Source organism: Chaetodon trifascialis, chromosome 20 (genome assembly GCF_039877785.1).
Source record: "Chaetodon trifascialis isolate fChaTrf1 chromosome 20, fChaTrf1.hap1, whole genome shotgun sequence".
Lineage (NCBI taxonomy): Eukaryota > Metazoa > Chordata > Actinopteri > Chaetodontiformes > Chaetodontidae > Chaetodon > Chaetodon trifascialis.
This window is the reverse complement of record NC_092075.1, coordinates 8,042,005-8,062,644: the sequence shown is the minus strand read 5'-3', so window position 1 is coordinate 8,062,644 and position 20,640 is coordinate 8,042,005. Positions and strand designations below refer to the sequence as shown.

The following is a 20,640-nucleotide window of genomic DNA, read 5'->3' as shown; positions in this document are numbered from 1 at the left end:
CTCGGTATGCACCCGTTTATACTTCCTTCAGTTTTAAAAATTGCACAAACTACTGTAGACATGTATGTACCTACCCAATTTCTATTATGTTGGGGAAAAAATAACCTAACAGTAAAAAGACTAGAAGAAGGATGCATTCAGCTGCATTCATTTCCTGCTGAGGAGCTCCATGCATAATGTACTTCAGAGCAACATGAACTCTAAGGTGGAAACTAGAGTAAGACTACAAACAACACAAAGACTTGGCCTCTCTGTATGAAGCCCTGCTCATGTTGTACATCAAAACAACACCCACCACTTCCTCTGTCACAAGACACGGGGCCCGGACCCCAATCCGGCCCTCATTTCCTGTCACCTCTGTGCTGCTGAGTCTCTAATAAAGCCCTAAAATGAAACACTGAGTTAAAAATGTGATAAATTCTATCATATGTGAGGAATCGCATGACATTAAAAGGGGATGCAGCCAAAAAAATTTTTAAAAAACACCAGATGATACTGTGAGAAAATATATGCACAGTTTATTGATAGATGCAAATAGGTGAGGCACACACAAAATAATTCAAATCAATCATGTATTAGTTGTGAGCTCTGACCGTGTTTGTCAGTCAGTCATGGACAGAAACCTGCATGCAGGCTGAGAAATTCTCACTTCTGTGGAATCGCCGGAGATAAAATTCCCATAACTTGTTTTCTCTGCAGCCTACGTGAGACACAGGAGGCCAAAACACGAAACAGGCCCAGCTGCTGCTGCGCCAAGAAATAACTCAATAATCTACATATGAAAATAAACAGAAGTTCCAGTGACTGCTACAGGTTAACAAATTATATCATAAATATTTTTTAACTGCTGCTCATATTCATGGCTTTTAAAGACCTGCTCGGGCTCATCTACAAATTACTGTACAAAACCACTTCTAGAACATTCTGTGAAAGGCCAGTTTCACAAAGGACGAATGATCAGTCATATTTACATTTGGCTACTGCGTCACTGTAACACACACGAAGAACAAAAGGCACTGAGACGAATGTCAAAACATTTAAATACGTACTGAAAGTAAGCTGAGGGGAGACCTGGGCATCCAATCGTTCTGTCAGTCCAATCACGTCTGAGCTGTGTCAGACAGTACGGCTCATGATTAATCAAAACTAAGTCTTAATTATGCAACGCTGTCTCACAAAGATTGTGACACGACGCGCACACCGGAGGAAGCCTGCGCTGTGCTCCAGGATTCAGTCATTATTCTCAAACCTTCTGCACATTTGGTGAAAGAAACGTTGAGCTTGCGTTGTTTAAAGCACTGGTTCCCAACCTTTATCCTCAAGGGACTCCTTTTCTAGTACAGGACAAGTGATTAACTGTCCAATTAACTCAAATAGTGAATTCAATAACTGCAGGAAGTTTGTGTAAAATGAGCAATTTGGATGACTTTGAGATAATTTCCTCTGAATATTGCATCAGATGAGTTTTCCTGATATCTGTATTCTGTCATTTTTACTCTTAATAGGCTTCTCTTTTGATAAATTTAGTGTTTTCTTCACCCTGACACTCGGTTATTTTAAAAACATACTGTTCTAATGCGGGACGACCTCTTAAATAATAATCTAAACTTTAAAAATGCCAATTTTAATTTAAGTTTCCTTCACAGAAATGAATGAAATGCTGAGATTTAGCCCCCCCCTCCACCCATCAGGTTGGGAACCAGTGGTTTACACAGTATACAGCATGTGCCCATGAATGAACATGAAGGAAAAAGGTGCAACAGTGTAAGTCTGCTAGTGACCCCATACTTTTATTCAGATATCAAACAAATGAAAAGTTAGCTGCACACTGACGTAGATACGACATGGCATTACTTTGCAAAGCTGGCTGACGCAGAATAAGATTATGGATTATTAGCCTGCTGTCAGTGAGCAAAATGTGTTAATTTTTAATAAATACACATAATACAGTGTCAAACGTGAAACTTTGGTAAGTGTATTACAGGATTATGAATACTGTCCGTTATTCTTCCTTTTTTTTTTTTTTGATGCTAGTCTGCGGGTGATGCGAGTGATTTTGTCCATACGTCTGTGACTGTCACGACAACATCTAAAAACATCTGAATTTTCACAGGTTATGTCTTTGCAGGTCGACAGTCCGTTGCAGGATACTGACAGTGGACGGGTTGATGCGTGGCTCTCATGCGTGTAGCAGTAGCGCAAACAGGTGGGTCGGTTCACAGTATCTCCAGAGGATCGCGCTGTCTGGATCAATCCATAGTGTCTAGACATCAACTTTGTTGGTCTCTCTCATACACACATTCACAAATTCCTTCAGATCCACTCGCACATTTTTAACCCTAAAGTGAGGCGTCACTTTAGCGAGTAGAGCAGCTCAGCAGTATGGCAGAGAGACAGAGGGTGAGCCGAGGAAAAGTACTGACAGCACAGCCAGTCCTCCAGCTCCGCGTTCCTCTCGGGCTCCAGCGAACGCTCGGCAAACTTCATCATCAGCAGGGCCCGTTTCACATCCAGCCAGTTGAGGAGGCCCTCATGCCGCGATCCGCCCATAAAGCCTCCGTCCTGTCCGTGTCTCTCCCACTGCTGCTCCATCAAGTCCTTCCTGGGCCCCCAGAGCAGGCTCTGCAGTATGCGCTTGGCCTCCTGGATGTGGATGCGTTTGATGGGGTCAGGCTGGAGCAGGAGCTGGGCCAGCCGCTGGAGGCCGGCTGAGTAAAGGGACACGGAGGGGATGGGAGGCAAGTCCTCACAGCGGTAGTCTTGTTCCTTCAGAGCTGGACTCACCTCGAACGGGTTGGGTTGGTGCAGGAGTTCATAGATCAAGATGCCCGTCTGGAACTCGTCAAATTTACGGTACTGGGCCGCTGAGACGATCTCAGGCGCCAGTCTGGCGTGGTCACGCTTGATGCGAGGATCCACAGTGGTCAAGCCGGCATCCTCGGAGGAGCGACGCTTGGCTTTGGCAAAGTTGCTGATGAGGAGCCGAGGAAGGTGGCGCTGAATGTCAACACCACCTGAGCCGTTACTGGTGGTGTCAGTGGTGGTCTGTTGGGGGAACTGGGAGGGCCTGCGGTGATGAGGCACCAGCAAAAGGTTTTCGAGGCAGAGGTCGCGGTGCGTGACCCCGTGCTCCTTCAAGTGCTCCAGGCCATTGCAGAGCTGCAGGAGGAGGAAACAGATGCGGCGCTCGTAGACCTCTGGCTGCGTTTTATGGAACGCATCCCACTCCCGAACAAAGTCAGCCGCCGTCTGCTGAGGGATCTCCGACGTGATGACCACCACTCGCTCTCGGTCTGCCTGCTGCCCAGGCGCAGACGTGGAGGGCTGAGGCAGCGATGAGGCGGGCGTGGTGGGCAGAGAAACCTCGTCAGAAGGCAGCATGCTCTGGGGAACGCAAGCGAGAAAGTGGCCACAGTCCTGCTGGAGGTTGAAGTGGGGAGGCATGCTCTGCTGCACCGACAGGCTGTAGAGATGGCCCTGCTTGGCCTCCATGGATGGACTCTTGCAGATCTGGAGCAGCATAAACACAAAGGACAGTGGGAGGAAGGAAAGAAGTGAAGGAGAAGAAAGCGACAGCGGGGGGAGAGAAGAATTCCACACACAGAGAGACGGGAAGGGAGTGGAGCCAAGAAACATAAGAAAGGAATTCTTGTTAGTGAGGTTTCAAGGTCAACGCCAATTCAGTTCCTGCTCTCATTCAAGTGAAATCAATGTCTTTGATGCGGATTTAAACCCAATCCTCAACTGAAAGCTTTTAAAAAAAAGTGTTTCTAAGCTATTAGTAGATGCCAGGACTGAACTACTGTTTAACTACTGCAGCCCCTCAGTGTCTGAATTTTCCCACAGCTTGCTAGAGAACGACAAACGTCTCTGAATAAAAGCTTCCATCCAAATTCTCCCCTTAAATTTCAGTATGTTCTCGATGTGTGTCGGGGTCAGATTTAGAAATATAATCTCTTCTTTGTGATTGAACAGGACTAAAATCTACTTTCATGGGTTTCAGCTGGCATTAGGGCTGAATATGAACTCAAAGTTTTCATGCTAATAGTCTCATACTACGTAGTGTGTACTGACTTGTGTGTGAGTGTGTGTGGCCTTGACAACAGGGGTTTGTCTGACTGTAAATCCTGCCTGGAATGTAAAGATTAATTGGGCCTAGAGATATTAAGCAAGACTGCGGGCACCCAGGCCGTGGCACAACACATACTGTACAAACAGCCTCTGCTTTGTACAGCACTAATGACTCTGAGACAAAGGTCAGCGAGCCTGAATACACACCCTACTTCCTGGTTGTTTACGGCACATGCCCTGAAGGTTTGTGCTGTAGTTGGCCATCCCATCGTTAGCCAAAGAACAAACAAGACCACCCTATTTTAATCCCCTCGTTCTGTGCTCAAACTGGCAAATCCCTGCTTAGAAGATCAATTGACAACACCCACTGTGCAAATTATTCCTTAAACAGCAGCGAAGATGATATTAAGTGAGCTGCGAGTTGCTCTCTTCACAACAACCTCTGAGTGGAGAAAAACATGCTTTGTCTGTACGTTACAAAAACATCTTCTTCACAACAACCACCAGCCAAACACGGAACCCACAGCTGTTTACAGGCCTGTATTTGTCTTCCAGTGTTCAAAGTCAAGGCCATCCAGGAAATAATCTTAATGTTCAACCCTTGTAAAAATAAATTAAACATTTAAAATGTATGAGGTGATGATGATCCAAACAGAGAGAACTGTGTTTCTCTTGAGCATTAAAGTTATAATCCTTAATATTTTCTTCAAGTCAAATCCTGTTCTCCACATTTCCATCCAGTGTTTTTACATTTGCATAATTACCTTCTATACATTGGTTTTCCCAACCAGTGGCGGAGTCCGCCAGTCATGCGTGGAATTTAAATTGTCTTCCTACGCATGAGAGAGGAAACAATGCATGCAAGCATGTCACCATAGCTGGTTTTAATTTATCTCAGTCATGTAAACTGTTACTACTCACTCTTCTAATGCCGTATCAGAGCTGTATTAAGTTACCGCTAATGCAAACAAAACTTTTGTGTTTCCTACTGATGACCAACTTGATTGTGATCTGCTGTGTGTGTAGAAAACTACTGTTTATTAGGCCGCTATTGACTGATGTCTTAATTCAAGCTTGTTTGGCTGCACTGTGAATACATAGACCAGTTATTTTTTCCCCAAATTCAGTGTTTTCTCTTTGAATTTTTCTGACACTTTCATCAGAAAGAGTGAGTGTGTGTTGCTATTTCTGACAAAGTATTTGCTGCCCTCAGAATTCTGGGATCTTTAGTATCACACAGGACTTTCCACCATTAACCACCAAGGCTGAAATATTAAGGATTATAACAGTAAGGTGCTCTGAAAGTGAACATGGTCATAATAAGCATTTAACAAATCTAACAAAACTTGGAAATTGGGCCGGGGTTCAGGGATTACCTTTACAGCGTAGGAGTTGCTGGGGTCTGAGGCACAGGCAGCAGAGTAGTACACAGCATCTCCAGCGTTGCAGCTCGGCTTGTTGGAGGTGAGCCTGAACAGAGACCAGTTGCTCTCCTCAAACCTAAGTGGGTTCTTCTGGGAGCGAGTGAAGTGATCCTCACATTTTAGAGCCAAGCGCCGCAGAGACTCGGCGTACAGGCCTCCCAGCTTGGAGTAAACTCCCTCCCTGCTGTCTATGTTACTCAGAAGGGTCTGGAGCTGCAGGCTGGAGCCCAGATTTGGTGCCAGACCCGGTTCTGAGGCTGAGAAGGGAACGCTGAGTTGGGGGGAAGAGGAGCAGGTGATGCTGCTCCGGCAGTGGACACCCAGACGCCCCTGAGTTTTCAGCGGTTCATCTAGAGTCCGGGACCTGGAGGACCGGCCTAGCAGGGCGTGGCAACGCTCTAGAGACTCGTTGGAAGAGAAGAGGGGTCGCGGGTCAACAGGGCTGGACGGCAAGCTGGACCGGGAGCTGACATCAGCCGGTCGACACACGTTGCTCTCCGAGCCAGTGAACGGAAGGCGTGGGTAGGCTCGGACGAAGGGTTTTCCGTTGGCGCCATCGGGAGCCGACACGGTGCGGTTGACCATTTTCTTCTCCGGGAGCGGAGGTGGCTGGTTACCGAAGCTGTTAAAGGAGGGCGGGTGAGGAGACCCTGGAGCTGAGGCCACGGGACTTCTGGTGAACGGAGAGGAACAAGACATCCGTGCAGCATCCCGAGAACCTAAGAGAAAAACAATAACCTCTTCAGAACAACAATCGATCACTGAAAAAGAAAGTAAGCGTGATGGCATGATCAAGATCATACATCAACATAAGGAACTCGCTTCTTCACGCAAGTGTTATGAATCAACGGTACTAAGAGGAACAAAATTACTCCAGCTGGCAGTGAACACAAATATTACAAACCTTGTAAAACAAACACAAACTTCACATTTCAGAAGATATACATATTGTTAAAGGAACAGTTCAGCGTTTTTGGAAATGACATGCTTATTCGCTTTTTTGCTGAGAGTTAGATTAGAAGATTGGTACCTCTTACATGTCTGTACGTCAATTATGAAGTTAAAAGTAGGAACCAGACATCTTAGCATAGCATAGAGAATACACACAAGTACAAGTAGCGATAAAGACCTTTTCCTGGATTCACACGTCTTGTTTCTCAGCGCCCTTGTAGGTTAATTTCCTGTAACCTCACAGCAGTCACAGATTTACGTATTCCTGGGTGGCAGCTGTGAATGTGATTTATTTACTACACCCCGTCTGTCACTGCCGACTGCTTCGCCTTCGCACAAACACATACCTCGTCTCCTCAAAAGAACTGGAAATTTCCACAATCCAGGATTCAAGCTGACACTCAAAACATCTTCTTCAATTATCATCCATTTGTCAATTAAAGACTTAAAGCTAGAACTTGACATTACGCTAGAGGAGACAGATACTGGGATAATTGTGCAGTGCAGTCTTCAATAACTGCTTCCACTGAAGGGGAAGACCGTAAAGGAAAAAAAAAGTACTCTGTAGGATGTAGCCAAGCCCTTTTTCCCTCGTTATCAGAGTCCATAATTATCTCTTCAAACAACATTGCCCAGGAAGTTACAGCAATTACAAGCGTCTGAGCGCCACGGAGGTTTAAAGCTGATACGCGGAGGATGACATTAATGTCTACGCTAAGGACACACGCCACTCACTCTGAATCACGTCTCAGGTTTGATGATTATAGAAATCTTGAACTGCGTCACGATCATGATCACACGGTCAAAACAAACTGAATATGTGCACTTGACGAAAGAGGAAGAGAGGAGATAAGATGACACTCTGCAGCTATAAAACCCTGCAGCGCTCCCTTTCCTCTTTTCACTGCTGTTGCACAGTTTCAGTCTGGACAAAGTGCACCTTCATAGTTAAACTGTCTGAACAGCAAGATGACTAACATGCACGCAAATGCATATAAACTAAAATATCCCGTAAAAGCTGTGGAACACATGTCCGACCCGCTCAATAATCTACAAACGCTTTGCTTTATCAGATTCTGCATCAGACAGATATGATCCTTGGACTCCCTGTGCATGTTTCTGTTGGAGCAAAAGGATCTGCACCACTCAGATATTCAAATAAATCCCTTTAACCTGGCCAAAATCCGAGTGTGCGAGGTTTCTTACCGGTGTCAGCAGTCAGGTTGTCAGTGGAGGCAGAGGGCATGCTGACACTGCCCAGGCCCCGCAGAGATGACGTCGGGCTCTCGACTGACCCTTGTTGGCTGCAGCGGTCAAGCTCCATGTTGCTGCCACTCATCTTACTGCACACTCTAACAGAGAAGACAACAGACACGGGGTAAGTGAACAAGACAGGGCAAACAAGACAGAAAGAAACATCATATTTTGTGTACATTTGCATCTGCATTGCTGCCCATCTCAGCTTTACCGAAACGTCCTTGCCAAGTGCAGCGTCTGTAGGTTTTCTGCAGAAATACAGTATTTTCCTTTCGTGCACCAGTTTACAAATGTGGAAGCACTCCACTTCCCCCTGAAGTCTCTTTATCTGCAATATATATTACTAACAAGTCCACGTGACAGAGCACATTGTGTCTTTTTAAACGACGAACACGTATCGTCAGGAGTAGTTTCACTTCCTCGTTAGAGAGGAACACTTCTGGATTCAGTGCTGATTTATGACTGCAACATCTCATCTCATGACATGTTTGGAGTCTGTCAGATGTAGCAGCTTTGTTTATTTCTAACACTGGCTTGCCTTCTTGAAGACAGTTAACTGCTTCAAGAACCCCACCAATTTTACACATCAAAGTCTGTTAAAAGGTCTTGGGGAGCGTGAGTACATACGTGAAAAGCTTGCGTATAAAGCTTTTTGAGGCTGCAGAGGGAGCTGCACGAAGTCTGATGAATTATCTTAAGTGATGCCACTGGAGGAAGTGTCAGCCGGGGATGAAGACCTGACAGAGAGCGAGTGCAGCAGGACGGCAGGCAGGAAACGCCTCATGCTAGAGCACACAGCATATCGGAGCTAAAATAGCGAGGGTCATCGAGACAGGAAGCTGACTCCTCTAATGCAACATGTAACCGCAGTTTGCTATCATGAGCCACCGTTACCTATGCACATACAAGACCAAGTAAATGTGCAGCAGCAGAGCACCCTCATGGCCTCGAGGTTAAGGCGCTAGCCATGAACTTCTCGGTTTGCATCCAGCTGGGGGTCTTTCTCGCATGTCACTTCCCATCTCTCTCTCGCCTCCTTTCCTGTCATCTCTCGACTATAGGCTATAAATAAAGGCAGCGGTAAAACCTCTGAGTGCACTGATTTGAGAACAGCTCACTTTTCATTTCTAAGAGGAAGACTGTGAGATTATTTCTTATCATTTACGAGAAAGAAGCTTTGCATTCCTCTCGCTCAGTTTGCCTGACGACCATGATGGCCACTTATAATACCAATGAAAACCGTGCATGAGCAGACTTCCTAATCAAGGTGGCCAATTAGGCTGAGTGACAGCCTTTCACGTGTCTCATTACACCCGTTAATGGCTCATGGAAGCAGGATCCAATCCCATCCCTTCATCTCTCTTTCCTCTCTTCCATCACGACTCGTCTGTCCATTTATCTGCCGGCCCCTGACTTCAATTCCGCCATAAATCAGCAGAACAAACAGACGAGGAGGAGAAAAGGAGAGGTGCACCGGGGGGAGACAAAGGGTTAGGTATTCTCTGTGGGCAGTTAGCTAAAGGATCCGCTATCGTTTTACACACAAAAGGCCGGTGATGAAAGGCAGTGGAAATGCCGAAGCAGAGGAGAAATGGTAATGGGTGCGGGGATTATGAGTGCATGCGCATGTGTGCGCCTGTGCATGTCTCACTCCAGATCTCTCAGATTTGTATCCAAAACATGAGATTTTCCTTGGTGAAAGAATGTCACTGCTTATGTCCTCCGGGAGGATGTGCATGGATGAATGAGCCTTCTGAGCAAGGGCATGCAAAAAGACCTTGGCTCTGATTAGGACTGCATGTAAGGATATGCAAGCGTTTAAGGGCTGCAGCTAACAAGTATTATCGAAATCGCTGAAAAGGTGAAAAATACCCTCCACAGTTTTCAGGAGCTCAAGGTGATACCTGCAAATGATAGTTTTTGTCTACAGAACAGTTCAAAACCCCAAAATATTCATCTTATTGGCAGCATATTCTAACATTTAACGAGAAGCCGGCACTATCAAATGTTTGGTATTTATGCCTTCAACAATCACAGATGAACTCATCAATTAATTAGCTTTTCATTTCAGCACTACAAGCACCGCGTTAGCACTTATGTTAAGTCTCATGTCATGATGTAAAAAAGCACCACGCGTCAGGATTTGATCGCTGTGCTTGGAATGCCCAGTTTTAGCCAAAACATCTATCAATAAACATCTTAATTGTTTATTTCCTCAGAATTGATTCAGCTGCTTCCTTTGCTAAAAAAAAGTCTACGTGAGATGTCGTGATCAACCATGATTAGCGTGCTGCAATCAGCCAGGCAACGACAGCAGCCCCGATATAGAATGTAAACAATCACGCCACAGTGAGAAACCCACCCGATCTGTTGACCCCGACATGTGCGTGGTATTAATAAAGCTGTGTGAGAGGGGCTGAGGCAGTTTTTAAAAAAGGGATCAGATTGGGGTTACAGCTAAGTAACTACAGAGAGCAGAGAGACAGCGTAAGAGGAGACCCTGCAGTGTTGTTGTTGTTGTTGTTGTTATGGCTCAGGTTTACACTGCTTTCACTTCCTGACTCTTATTCAGAGCCTTCTCTGTCATAAATAAATATAATGAGGGGCAAAGTGCTGTAGGTCCATTTGTTACATGCAAACACACATTTCCTTTGCTATTCTATGTTCTGACAATTGGTGAATGAAATGAAAAACTGTAACCAGATAGCGCACTCCCAGCGCGTCAATGTTGACATAATTCAGGGTTTTGTTCACATGGGGTGGAGTTCGGTATGCTCACTCAGATTGTACTCAGGTGTAGGTGCGATCATGAGCACCTGTACAGTGTAATGCAACCCCCTACAGCAGCCGTGCAAGAAACACAACCTTCAACAAGATTTTTTTTTAGAGACACGACATTAAACTTCTATAAACAGTGTTAATTGCCTCTCTGTTATAGTGTAACACATAGTATCCTGCATGCAACCTCTGTATGTCACAATGTAGTGCATAGAAGAATGGCATGCATTGTTTTCCTGCATGATTACAGGATAGTTACCATGGCTATACAGCCATATAAACCATGTGTCTGAAACAAGGATCCATTGAGGTTTGACACCAATCCTTCTTATCTTTTGCAAACTCCTCCAGCCTTGCCTTGTTATCTTATGCCGTCAGCCATCTCCGTCCTTTATTCATTACAAGCCACTCTCACTTGTTTGCACCGCATTGCATAAAGTAACACACTTCAATTTCACTTCTCACCCTCCTCATCTTACCACTGTTTTAATCTTAGCAACATGATAAGCTCAAATAAAAGAATAAGTAGGCAGAAAAATATTAGAAGAACAACAAAAGGCATTGTTTGGAAGAGGGAGGAAATGAACGAATGAGCAAAAAAGTTTAACACATGCCATCCGTCACGGCGCCACTCAAAGCCACATGTGAATTTGGATGACCGAGCACCTGACAGAGGTGAGAAAATGAGCCAAACAGGCCTGTGCTTACCTCTGAAGCCCCTGTGCTTTATCACAATCCTCCCGAAACACACTCAAACTCTGCGACCATTTTCCTGCGTGAACGAGAACATCGCCACTTCCCTTCACAACGCTAATGATAGATGTGTCGTCATTTCTGGTGTCTCACTGAGGACGCGCATGAGAAAAAAGATGCCGTCAGGTGCCTCCCTCATGCCGGAGAGGCAGAGGTCCTTGTCGGGCTGGCGGGCGCAAAATGCCCCTGGATCAGACCGGTGGCTCTCTAAAGCCCTGCCATGTGTAGTAACACAACCCTGGCTCCACACGAGTCATACGTGTATTTAAAGTCTCTCTCGGCCAGAGACGCAGCATCATCCATTAGATGCTCAAAATTAAAGCACCCATATCTCATATATAGCAGTCACTCATTGACCTAGTAGCTCACTTTAGAGCAGCTTTAGGTCTGTCAGCCGGCAACAAGATGCTATCTGTTCTGCTGCGCAGAGGGGATCAGGATGGATCTGTGGAGGGAGGGGCAGCACATCTTGGAATGATGGTTTACAGAGCAAAAGGCAATTCAAACCCAAGTCTAACTCAGTGGACTTAAATCCACATGGCTGATCTATAAATTCTGCTTCTATTGGTGGCAACCGACTGCCAGACTGGGGACAATTTGGGAGTTGCCGGGGGCAACAATCTGTTCAGTGAAGCCCCTCCCTCACTGACCAATTGACACGCCTCCCAGCGTTCAAGGGTACTTCCTCACAAACTCATGCATGACATAGGCACATGCACACGCACACACACCTCTCAGGCTGACCCTCCACATGATTATGGAGGTTGTCCAGTGACGAGGAGTAAAAGGGGGAAACTTTGGTGTTTTCCACCACGATCAAAGGCTCCAGGAGGCGGATTTTCTAACCATCTGTGGCTTTTAAATGATTCAGCAGATCAAAATGCTGCTTCACAGGGTGCATGTGTGCATTTGCATTGCGAATGTTTTCCACTCATTCCACACACAAGATTCCTTTTTCTGACAGAAAAAGAATCTTTTCATTAAAATTTGATGCGGGCTTTCGATTCCCTGCAGAACTCTGTCCCTGAGTTTCGAGGTCATGCCTAGTGACCGGCGACTTGTTGATTAAAAACACACTAAACCCGATGATAAACTTGGAGTAGAGAAAGCCACCACTGTCGCCGGTTGGCTTGAGGCGTGTTCCCACATGTGTCTCAACAAGGTGTATTTTTATCAGCGCAGAATGTCGGCAATGTCATAACAGCAGAGATAGGTCCTTACTAGAATTACCACGAACATAAGGGCTCTTGAAATGTGATCGGCAATCTGTGTTTTTGAAGGAAAAACATTCCCCCTCAGCTTTTGCTGACTCTAGCAGCTCAAGATGGCAGAACATCTGTTTCTTTTGAGGAAGTCATCATGACGTCCCAGACAATGCAAAGTTTATTTTGAGGAGATCATTTGATGCTTTAATAACTGCAACACAAGGCTCTGTTTCTGCTCTGGGTAGCTGACTCAGACAGCGGAGTGTATTCTTGGCCTCATGCAGACTCAGGTTAAAGCATGTGTGCAAATGTTACTGCTAATAAATGGCTATGTTGGCGAGGAGCCCCGCGTAGGTCACACCAGTGTGAGCCTCGAATAAAGGTGAACATTTATCATTCTGCACATCCTGCAAGTGATGCAGTTAAATACTGTTACTAAGCTTTAAAAATAGACAGGACGTGCAGCAACCTGTGAGCATTGAGAATTTGAAGTACAATCACGCCCACAGTGCAAATATGCATTTTCTTTCCCCAAAGATGCATATGAACGCCTGCTAAGGGCAGCTCTGTCAATATCAATGGAACAAGGCCTGTTTTTTTCTGTTCTGTCTATTGTGCTGCAGCCAAAACAAATTTACAGCAACGTGACAAAGCAGAGGACTATTTAACAGACCCATTTTGTGTGTTAATTAGAATTGAAAAAGTCACACTACTGGCATGAATAGAACAAGGCATGCATTGAGGAATATGCCGGAACAGTTTGAATGATCACAAGGCGCTCGAATGAAGGCTGATTCAAGGCTGAATAATGACGCTATGAAAGGAGAAGGCACAGTAAGATGCACACAGATGACTGCAGTAACATGCATGTATGTGCTCATATGCACTGGCAAGATATTCTATAAGTAGCACAAACACTACCTATACATATATATATATATATCACTATATGGTCCCGTGAGAGAGCAAAACACATTAATGCATTTAGACTAAGTGCATGTTCTAAGTGCTAAATTATGGAAAATAATGAAACCTCACAGTCTTGTGGCTGAATTACAGTCCCATTAATTCTCATGCAAGTCTCAGGTAGGAGCCTGAACCACAGGCACGCAAATATGTGCTGTAATGGCAGTAGAGTTTGATAAATGCAAAGTATTCATCTGACAGCAAGTGTATAGCATGCCAGTGTTTAATTAAACCTCTATTTTTCTTTTCTAGAGCTGCCTTAGAGCAAACAATATTTAAGACCGACCCTTCCTTGAGGTGGCTGGTGTCTTCACTGTGCTTTGCAAATATTTAGCACAAAGGGTACTATGAGAAATTTCTAATAGGTCATTTGTTGGAAATTACATGAGAACAGATAAAAGATTTTGCACCACTGAATCTTCTCAGCTGCACTAAACAACACAAAAAACATGGCATGAAAAACATAGCATGCAGACTGAAGAAACACTCATCACCTGCGTCCGTTTGAGAGAAAATTCTTGTCATTCTGTGGTCATGGCTTCCCAGATGTTAAGAACTGCTCACTTTTTATTGCTTCAGGTTGTAAACTGAATATCTTGACTACTTGTGTCTACTTCTCAAACTGACTGAGCAATGTTATGGCCTCACACTGCATTTTGTCATTGCTTCTGACATTTCACTGATTAACTCACCGAGATTAATCAGTAATGAATGACATCTATCAAATACAGTCCTACCCTGATACAGTGCTAGTGTTTAATCCTACTCGACAGGTAATAATTTAATGTGCAAATGCCTAACAAAAAGTTCTTTGTTCTTCTTACCTGTGCAATTTCTTAGGTGGGGGAGGAGGTGGATTGGGTTCATTGTTGGCAGCTCCCTTCCCTGCTGCCAGCAGCTCTGATGAGCTGCCATGCAACGGTTGCCTGGCTGGCATGCTCCCGTTATGCTTGGCCTCCTCCTCTGCACCGGTGCCCTCAGTCTCCCCCTGACAGGCACCATTGTTGGGGGCAGCCGGGGGGGCCGTGCCTGGCTCTGTCATTGGAGGGGGGCTGCTGTGGGCCATCCCGTCACTGGCCTCCTTCCAGACAGCGGCACCATTGACCAGGCCTGTCACCCGAGAGGTTGTCCCTGGGTTAGCGGCCAGTTTTTTCTTCTCCCCCTCTTTCCGCTCTCTCTCCTCCTCCTCCTCTTCTTCCTCGATACGACAGTTCCAGCCAGGACTGTGGTGGTGGGGCTTGTGCCGGCGTTCGGGCACTGCTGGGCTGTGATTCTCTGTATGCACCTTGAAGTGGCCCTCTCGAGCAGAGACGAGGAAAAGCATGGGGAGTTCAGGGAGAGGGACGGGAGACGGAATGGATGGTGAGAGGCTGGAGGTGCCCAATCTGGGGAGATCAGGAAGAGGGACTGGAGAAGACATGGACGGTGAGAGGCTAGAGGTGCCCAGTTTAGGGGAACGGATGGTCCTTTTTGGGGGAATTGGTGGGCTAGACTGAGGCTTGGGATGAAGAGCTGGGGCAAGGCTGGCTTCTGAGGTCAGAGAAGGTGCGCTGTGGCTGTGGCTGGGGCTGGGGCTGGGCCAGCGGAAGGCCGGGGTGCTGGGGTCTTTACGTGCTGTCGGGCTGAAGTGGCATTGGGTGCTGATGGCTGAATCTGGACTGCTCAGGTAGAAAGTCCTGTTGTTCTCCTCTGTGTGAGTGGCCATTACAGTGATGGTGGCCCGTTGACTCTCTCCTGAAAGCTCAACCTCAGAGCACTGGGACGAGCTCTTACTCTGGATGGGGGACTCAGGATGGGATTGCACCCCATTTCCTTGCGGCCTGCGCTTTTTCTTGGTGCTCTCTGCATAAATGGGTTCTGAGTCTGGCTGTCCATTGGGAGAGTTGGGAGCTGACAGTGAGCTACCCATGGCCGCTAGGCTGTGGGGACTCCCTGACCTAACTTGTGTTCCTCCCAACCCCTCTGCCCCAGGAAGTGAATCTATACTGCTACGATATGAACAAGAGGAGTCTGACAGGCTGGTCTGTTTAGACAGGACAGGCGGCGAGTGAAGGGACGATGGGGGATTGTGGCTTGTGGTGTCCACACTTAAGGCTGTTGTGGGGGAAGTGCTGGATGTCTTAGTTGTAACAGTAGCTGTACTCCCACTGCTGATACCATTGCTTTGAACTGTGGCAGGACTGGAAGGGACAATATCCACTGATAAAGGTATATCCACAGATGCCTGCTGGGACTCTTGACTCTTTGCCCTGGTAGTCACACCAATTCCATTAAAAGTGCTCTTGGTTCTAGTGGTGGTTGTATTCTGCTGCCTACAAGCGTCTCCATTGGCATTCTTCTTTAAACTCTGAGAACCTCTACCCTCCTCCTGGGTGACAAAGATATTGCTGATGATCATGGAGTCTTTAGGCAGGATGTTGGGGGATAAGGAACCCAGAGAGAAGCAGTTGTTGTAGTCCATCTTGGTTTCAGGACTCTGGAGGACCGCCTCTCTATGGGCCTTGTTGCAGCCATTACTGTCAATGTAAAGAGATGAAAGGTCCAGGAGCTTCTTCAGACCCAAACGCTCAACTGGGCTCTTTGTGTTCTCCTGTCACACATAAACATGAGCACACATTAAGATACATCATTCTGGAAAGTAATAAACTCTATGGTTTGTTACAGGAAATAGACATTTAAGAGAATCACCTGCTCTACGTTCATGTTGACATCAGTCACCGTCTCGCTGGTGTCAAGGCTCATCATAGTGGGCTTGACAGCGATGGTTGGCTTGCTGTAGGGCGAAGGCGATGTTACTCCAGCTTCTTCATCACCTCCTGGGCTGCTCTTCAAACAAGCGGTTGGCACACTGCCACCCAGGCTGCCGACAGTCTTGTGGTGTGCACTAAGTGGGTGGAAGCAGTTCTTACAAGAGCCAGGTTTCCACACGTGTTCTGCAAAGTCGCTGCACGCTGACATCTTTGGTTCGCTAAATTAGGTTTGGTCAGAAGTGGCTATTGAGAGATCTCGCAGATATAGGATGAACTGTCATGGCTGGCCCACAGCGGGTGGCAACGTCACAGGATGGTGATCACAAGGCAGCATGTAGAGAAGGAGAGAAAGAGGAATGAGGCACATTATTAAGAGAATCATAATGTCTTTATAATCACTTTTTGCCCACAGGTTGTTTGTAATCCCATGTGTCTGTATGGCTAAGAAAAACTGCTTGTATTACATATGACCTGTGACTTATCTCAAAATATAATTCATCCCATCATTTCCTACCAAACATTCAGAGCATCAACCATTTCAGAAACCAATCCAAGACACTGGATTAGCATTGGTTCAGATACTGACCACATTAAGCAGCTCAGGTCTGACTCAAGACACCTGAAGTTTTAGCCAAAAGGAAAAAAAAAGAGAAAGTAAGTAAAAAATAAAAATAAAAAAAAAGTACAAACACCTCCTCAAAAGTGTTCAGAAAGTGATGAGGGAGTCCCAGCTGACGAGTGTCTCTAAGCTCATTGAAGACCTCCGTTAGGACTTAAGTGTCATCTGTGGATGTAACCGAAGAAGACCTGCTGTCTGCTGTGCTACTTGTTCCCATGGCCTCCTAAATTAGAGGGTATGTGGTTTCTGTTCAACCAAAGGGCCTGCCGGTGTGAGCACTGCAACATAAAAGCCCTCCAGAGTCCTCTGCAGCCCCCGACATGCTAGAAGAAGACGGAGGAGCCTCAAGCATCCCGGAGGTCGGAATGTCAGGAATGTCTAAAGGCGCAAGTCTCACCAGGGTGAATCTCACACCCACGACAACCTCCCTTCCCCCTTCCACACAAACCTCCCACTCCACATGTGAGTCCTCCTCGTCTCACAAACAAACAGACCCACACACACACACACACCTCCTTCCTCTCCCTCTGTGTGTCCTGTTTAACTGGACTGACAGTGAGAGGATCGACGCCGTTTCAGAGAGGTCATTTGTTTCCTTGCATCTGGGTGTCCCTCTTTACGTTCTTTACACAGCTTTAACTGCTTCTCAACAAGGTGATGCAATGACACAAGATGACATTAGACCACAGTCTCGACTCATTATCAAGGAAAAACAAAACAGAGGAGATGGGAAGATGAACATTTACCACCCTAAGACAGTGAAAAGGGGCATGTGTGCTCAGGCAGCCTAAATATTAGTGTTATATTAGACATTCTTTTAGCCACAGCGATTGCTGATTAGACTCTACATGTGTCTATTAATGAAAAAATACCAGAGCAAAAGATAAGGAATGCTTGAGACGTGTTAAGACTACTTCTAATTCATGTCTCCAGTGTTGCAAACCATGCGATCTACTAATCCTATAGGAATGAAGAGTTTTCCTGTTATAGAGATAATGCATGTTTACATTTTTCTTTGTCCTGTCTGACTCAGTTTGGGCAGGAAAGCAGTCACTGGCCCACTGTTTGTTTAACCGTTCCTGCGACAACAGAGGAAACGGAGACTTGCCTAACATCTGATGGTATTTTGCTTGACTCATATGAAGCGATGACTGACTGGAGACACACATCATTAGGTTACTAGGCCTGCTGCCTCAGAGAACTGCCAGTCAAGAACATGTCTGGGGGGGGGGGGTTTGTGGGACAATTGAGCAATACCAACAGGCAGAGCACTGTCATGGTATATTTAGTAAGTTAAGACCAAAGTGACAGGGACACTTAAGCAGAAGTGGACGTGTGCAAGGTTCGGTTTCATTTTCTGCGCTCCATCTGTATTTTTGACACACATCTCAAACTGCACCTCAGTTTCGGTGTATTCCACCTCTTGTTTACATGTTCAGCCCTGCTTGTTTGAACAGAGATAGACCCCGCTGTCTACATTCCCCACACCTTCTCAAGCTCAAGGTCCAATATTTCTCACTTACAAAAACACACACAGCACAACCACAAGACTATGAAAAATATCGCATGAAGAGGCTGGAAAAATGTAAAGGGAAATGACGTGTGGGTAGAAGTTGGTCTGATGTTGAATTTTACAGTTTTGGGTCACCTAATTAAGACATTATGAACCTTGAAATCACAAGCCACATGTCCCCATGACCTCTGCACTCCCACTTCACATCACACACAGTCGCCTGGCCACTAGATGTCTCAAAAAGCAAATTTAGTTTTGCTGAGATGTTTAACACCCTAATCTGAGGGACTCTGAACATGGTGCTCTGAGTCTGAAAGTCAAACTTCTACACAAATTTCCCCTTGAAAAACACAAAACTGGGCGTTTGCTTTGAGCTGAGAGGATGCAGTACATTGGAGAATGCAGTCAGGCTGCAGTGTCAGACAGGAACAGTTTAAACAGCCCACAGTTATGACCAGGAGGAGTAATGAAGGTAAAGGTTGGAGGGCTTATCAACACTGTCTGAATCCTCCTGCAGCAACAAACAAGCAAGCAGCTCCTGCACACACATCTGAACCAAACACGCGCGCACGCACACATGCGCGCTGGGTCTAACGAAGTAGCCTATAGGTCATTATTCCAGATTTACCTCAACATAAACTCACTGCATTAGCCTGCTGACTGATTATACAGCTGTGCCATGTACAAAAAAAAAAAAAAAAAAAAAAAATGCGCATGTGCGTAAATGAATGAGATGCCCGCAGAATAACGAGCCCTGTCATTCATAATCAAAATAATTAGACAAGCCACAGTCCACGTAACGGTCTGATAACCGGGTCACATCAGTGTGTAGTCACCCACTTTGAATACAAATTCTTTTACGAGCAACATTTGTCACGCCTGCCGCACTCACACAGCCCATTCATTCAGAGGGGGCACAACCTGTTTTCTCGATACTCGGGAGGAATTTCCGCCAAAAAATGTGTCAACTTCGGACAAAACGCCTCAAAACTTCCACCTTTAGACGATTTAAATGTTTAGCAAGCGCCTGTTTGAACACACACTCGACACAGCTGCGCACTCCACGTGTTTCTATTGGAGCGTCCGGTTTTTTTAGAGATAAATGAGAATTTGGACAATTTGTCGCCCGGAGTTTGCTTTAGTAGGGTTATTGTGACAAAAAATTAAAAATGGTCCTTTGCCCACTTGCACTGAGGGAACTCGCAAAAACACATTTTCTCCACCTGCAATAATACAACATATATATGAAATTTAACTAACTGCTTGGCTCAACCTGCATCGCTGCATTAACAGAATATGTGCGTAAAGGCGACAGCCAAAACGCACCGACGCTCAAGTAGCCAAGGTTAACTGGTGAATATTGATTGAACGCTTACCTGCTCGGACTTTCTCTGCCCTGGCAACACAGAAGCTCTCCAAAATATAGTAAAAAAAAAAAAAAAATCAGCTGTATCCTCACTGCTCGTCTGATTCCCGCAGGAGCAGATATCCGTCTGTCTTCACCTATTCCACATGCGACAGGTTAATGAGTCAGGAGACTGTGTGCTGCTGCAGGCTGGTTTCGGCTCCAGCCGTCGGGCATGCTCCTGCTCCTGCTGCTGCTGCTGCTGTTGCACTGTGCAGAGGTGGAGTGGTGCGGCGGAGCAGGAGTCCTCTGCAGCAGCGTGGGGAGAGCACAAGGAGGTGGGAGGAGCTCCACACCAACCATGCAGTCTGGCCAGCGGCCACACTCACGGATTCCCATTTCATTCTTTTGTCCTATGAGCTGTCATAAGGACTTTTTCTTTTTTGTAAATACACAACCCAGCTTTCAGCATGTCATTTAACTTGCAGAAAATGACACATTATTTATTTATCTATTTGCAAGTGCTGTGAAGTTACAAAGGATGCCAGGTCTCACATAAAGCTCTCTGGTTTAAAAACAAAACAAAACACTGGGCTGTGCAGGTTTATTCTGCAAGCAATCAGTCAGAAGCCCTTTGATGTGGGGAAGGTGGACGCATACAAGCTTCTCCGGGCTTTGCTGCCCCTCTCCCTCCTGCTACTCCCTCAGCGGCTCCTGCTTCTGTTCATCATGGCTGGGGTGACAGAGTGATAGAAAAACACTGGCACTGTTACTGAGCCAGGCTGGACCCCCGCTGGTTTCCATTACAGGCAGCAAAAGGAGAGGCAAAGCTCACAGAGTGACAAACACAGTCAGCCGCTGTGTTGGGTGAAGGCAGTCATCCGTGGAGATTAACCTTTTTATCTGAGCACCTCCTCTTATGTCTTACTGAGAAGCAACACTGGAACAAGGTATTATCCGTCAGCTTTTTGACTCATTTAAACAGGAGCAGCTGAAACACCTTCACAA

At 46.0% G+C, this 20,640-nt stretch overlaps 1 protein-coding gene across 1 annotated transcript; it reads right to left on the bottom strand.

Moving 5' to 3' along the window:
• Positions 1–501: 501 nt before the first annotated feature.
• On the bottom strand, positions 502–19,884 carry LOC139348899 (inactive tyrosine-protein kinase PRAG1-like). Its single transcript, XM_070989291.1, has 6 exons — positions 19,664–19,884; positions 16,094–16,438; positions 14,230–15,995; positions 7,653–7,798; positions 5,448–6,214; positions 502–3,510 (listed from the first exon to the last, which is right to left on the bottom strand). The coding sequence occupies exons 2-6, from the start codon at positions 16,361–16,363 to the stop codon at positions 2,353–2,355; spliced, it is 4,107 nt and encodes a 1,368-aa protein (XP_070845392.1). The 5' UTR covers positions 16,364–16,438; positions 19,664–19,884; the 3' UTR covers positions 502–2,352.
• Between the last annotated feature and the right edge of the window lie 756 nt (positions 19,885–20,640).

Bases quoted from the DNA above. Each gene is read 5' to 3' on its own strand.
- LOC139348899 (XM_070989291.1), bottom strand. From the start codon at position 16,363: ATGTCAGCGTGCAGCGACTTTGCAGAACACGTGTGGAAACCTGGCTCT. The intron at 7,799-14,229 runs GTAAGAAGAACA...CTTCTCTGTTAG, and splicing joins CCACCTAAGAAATTGCACAG to AGTGTGCAGTAAGATGAGTG. The intron at 6,215-7,652 runs GTAAGAAACCTC...TTTTTCTCTTAG, and splicing joins CAACCTGACTGCTGACACCG to GTTCTCGGGATGCTGCACGG.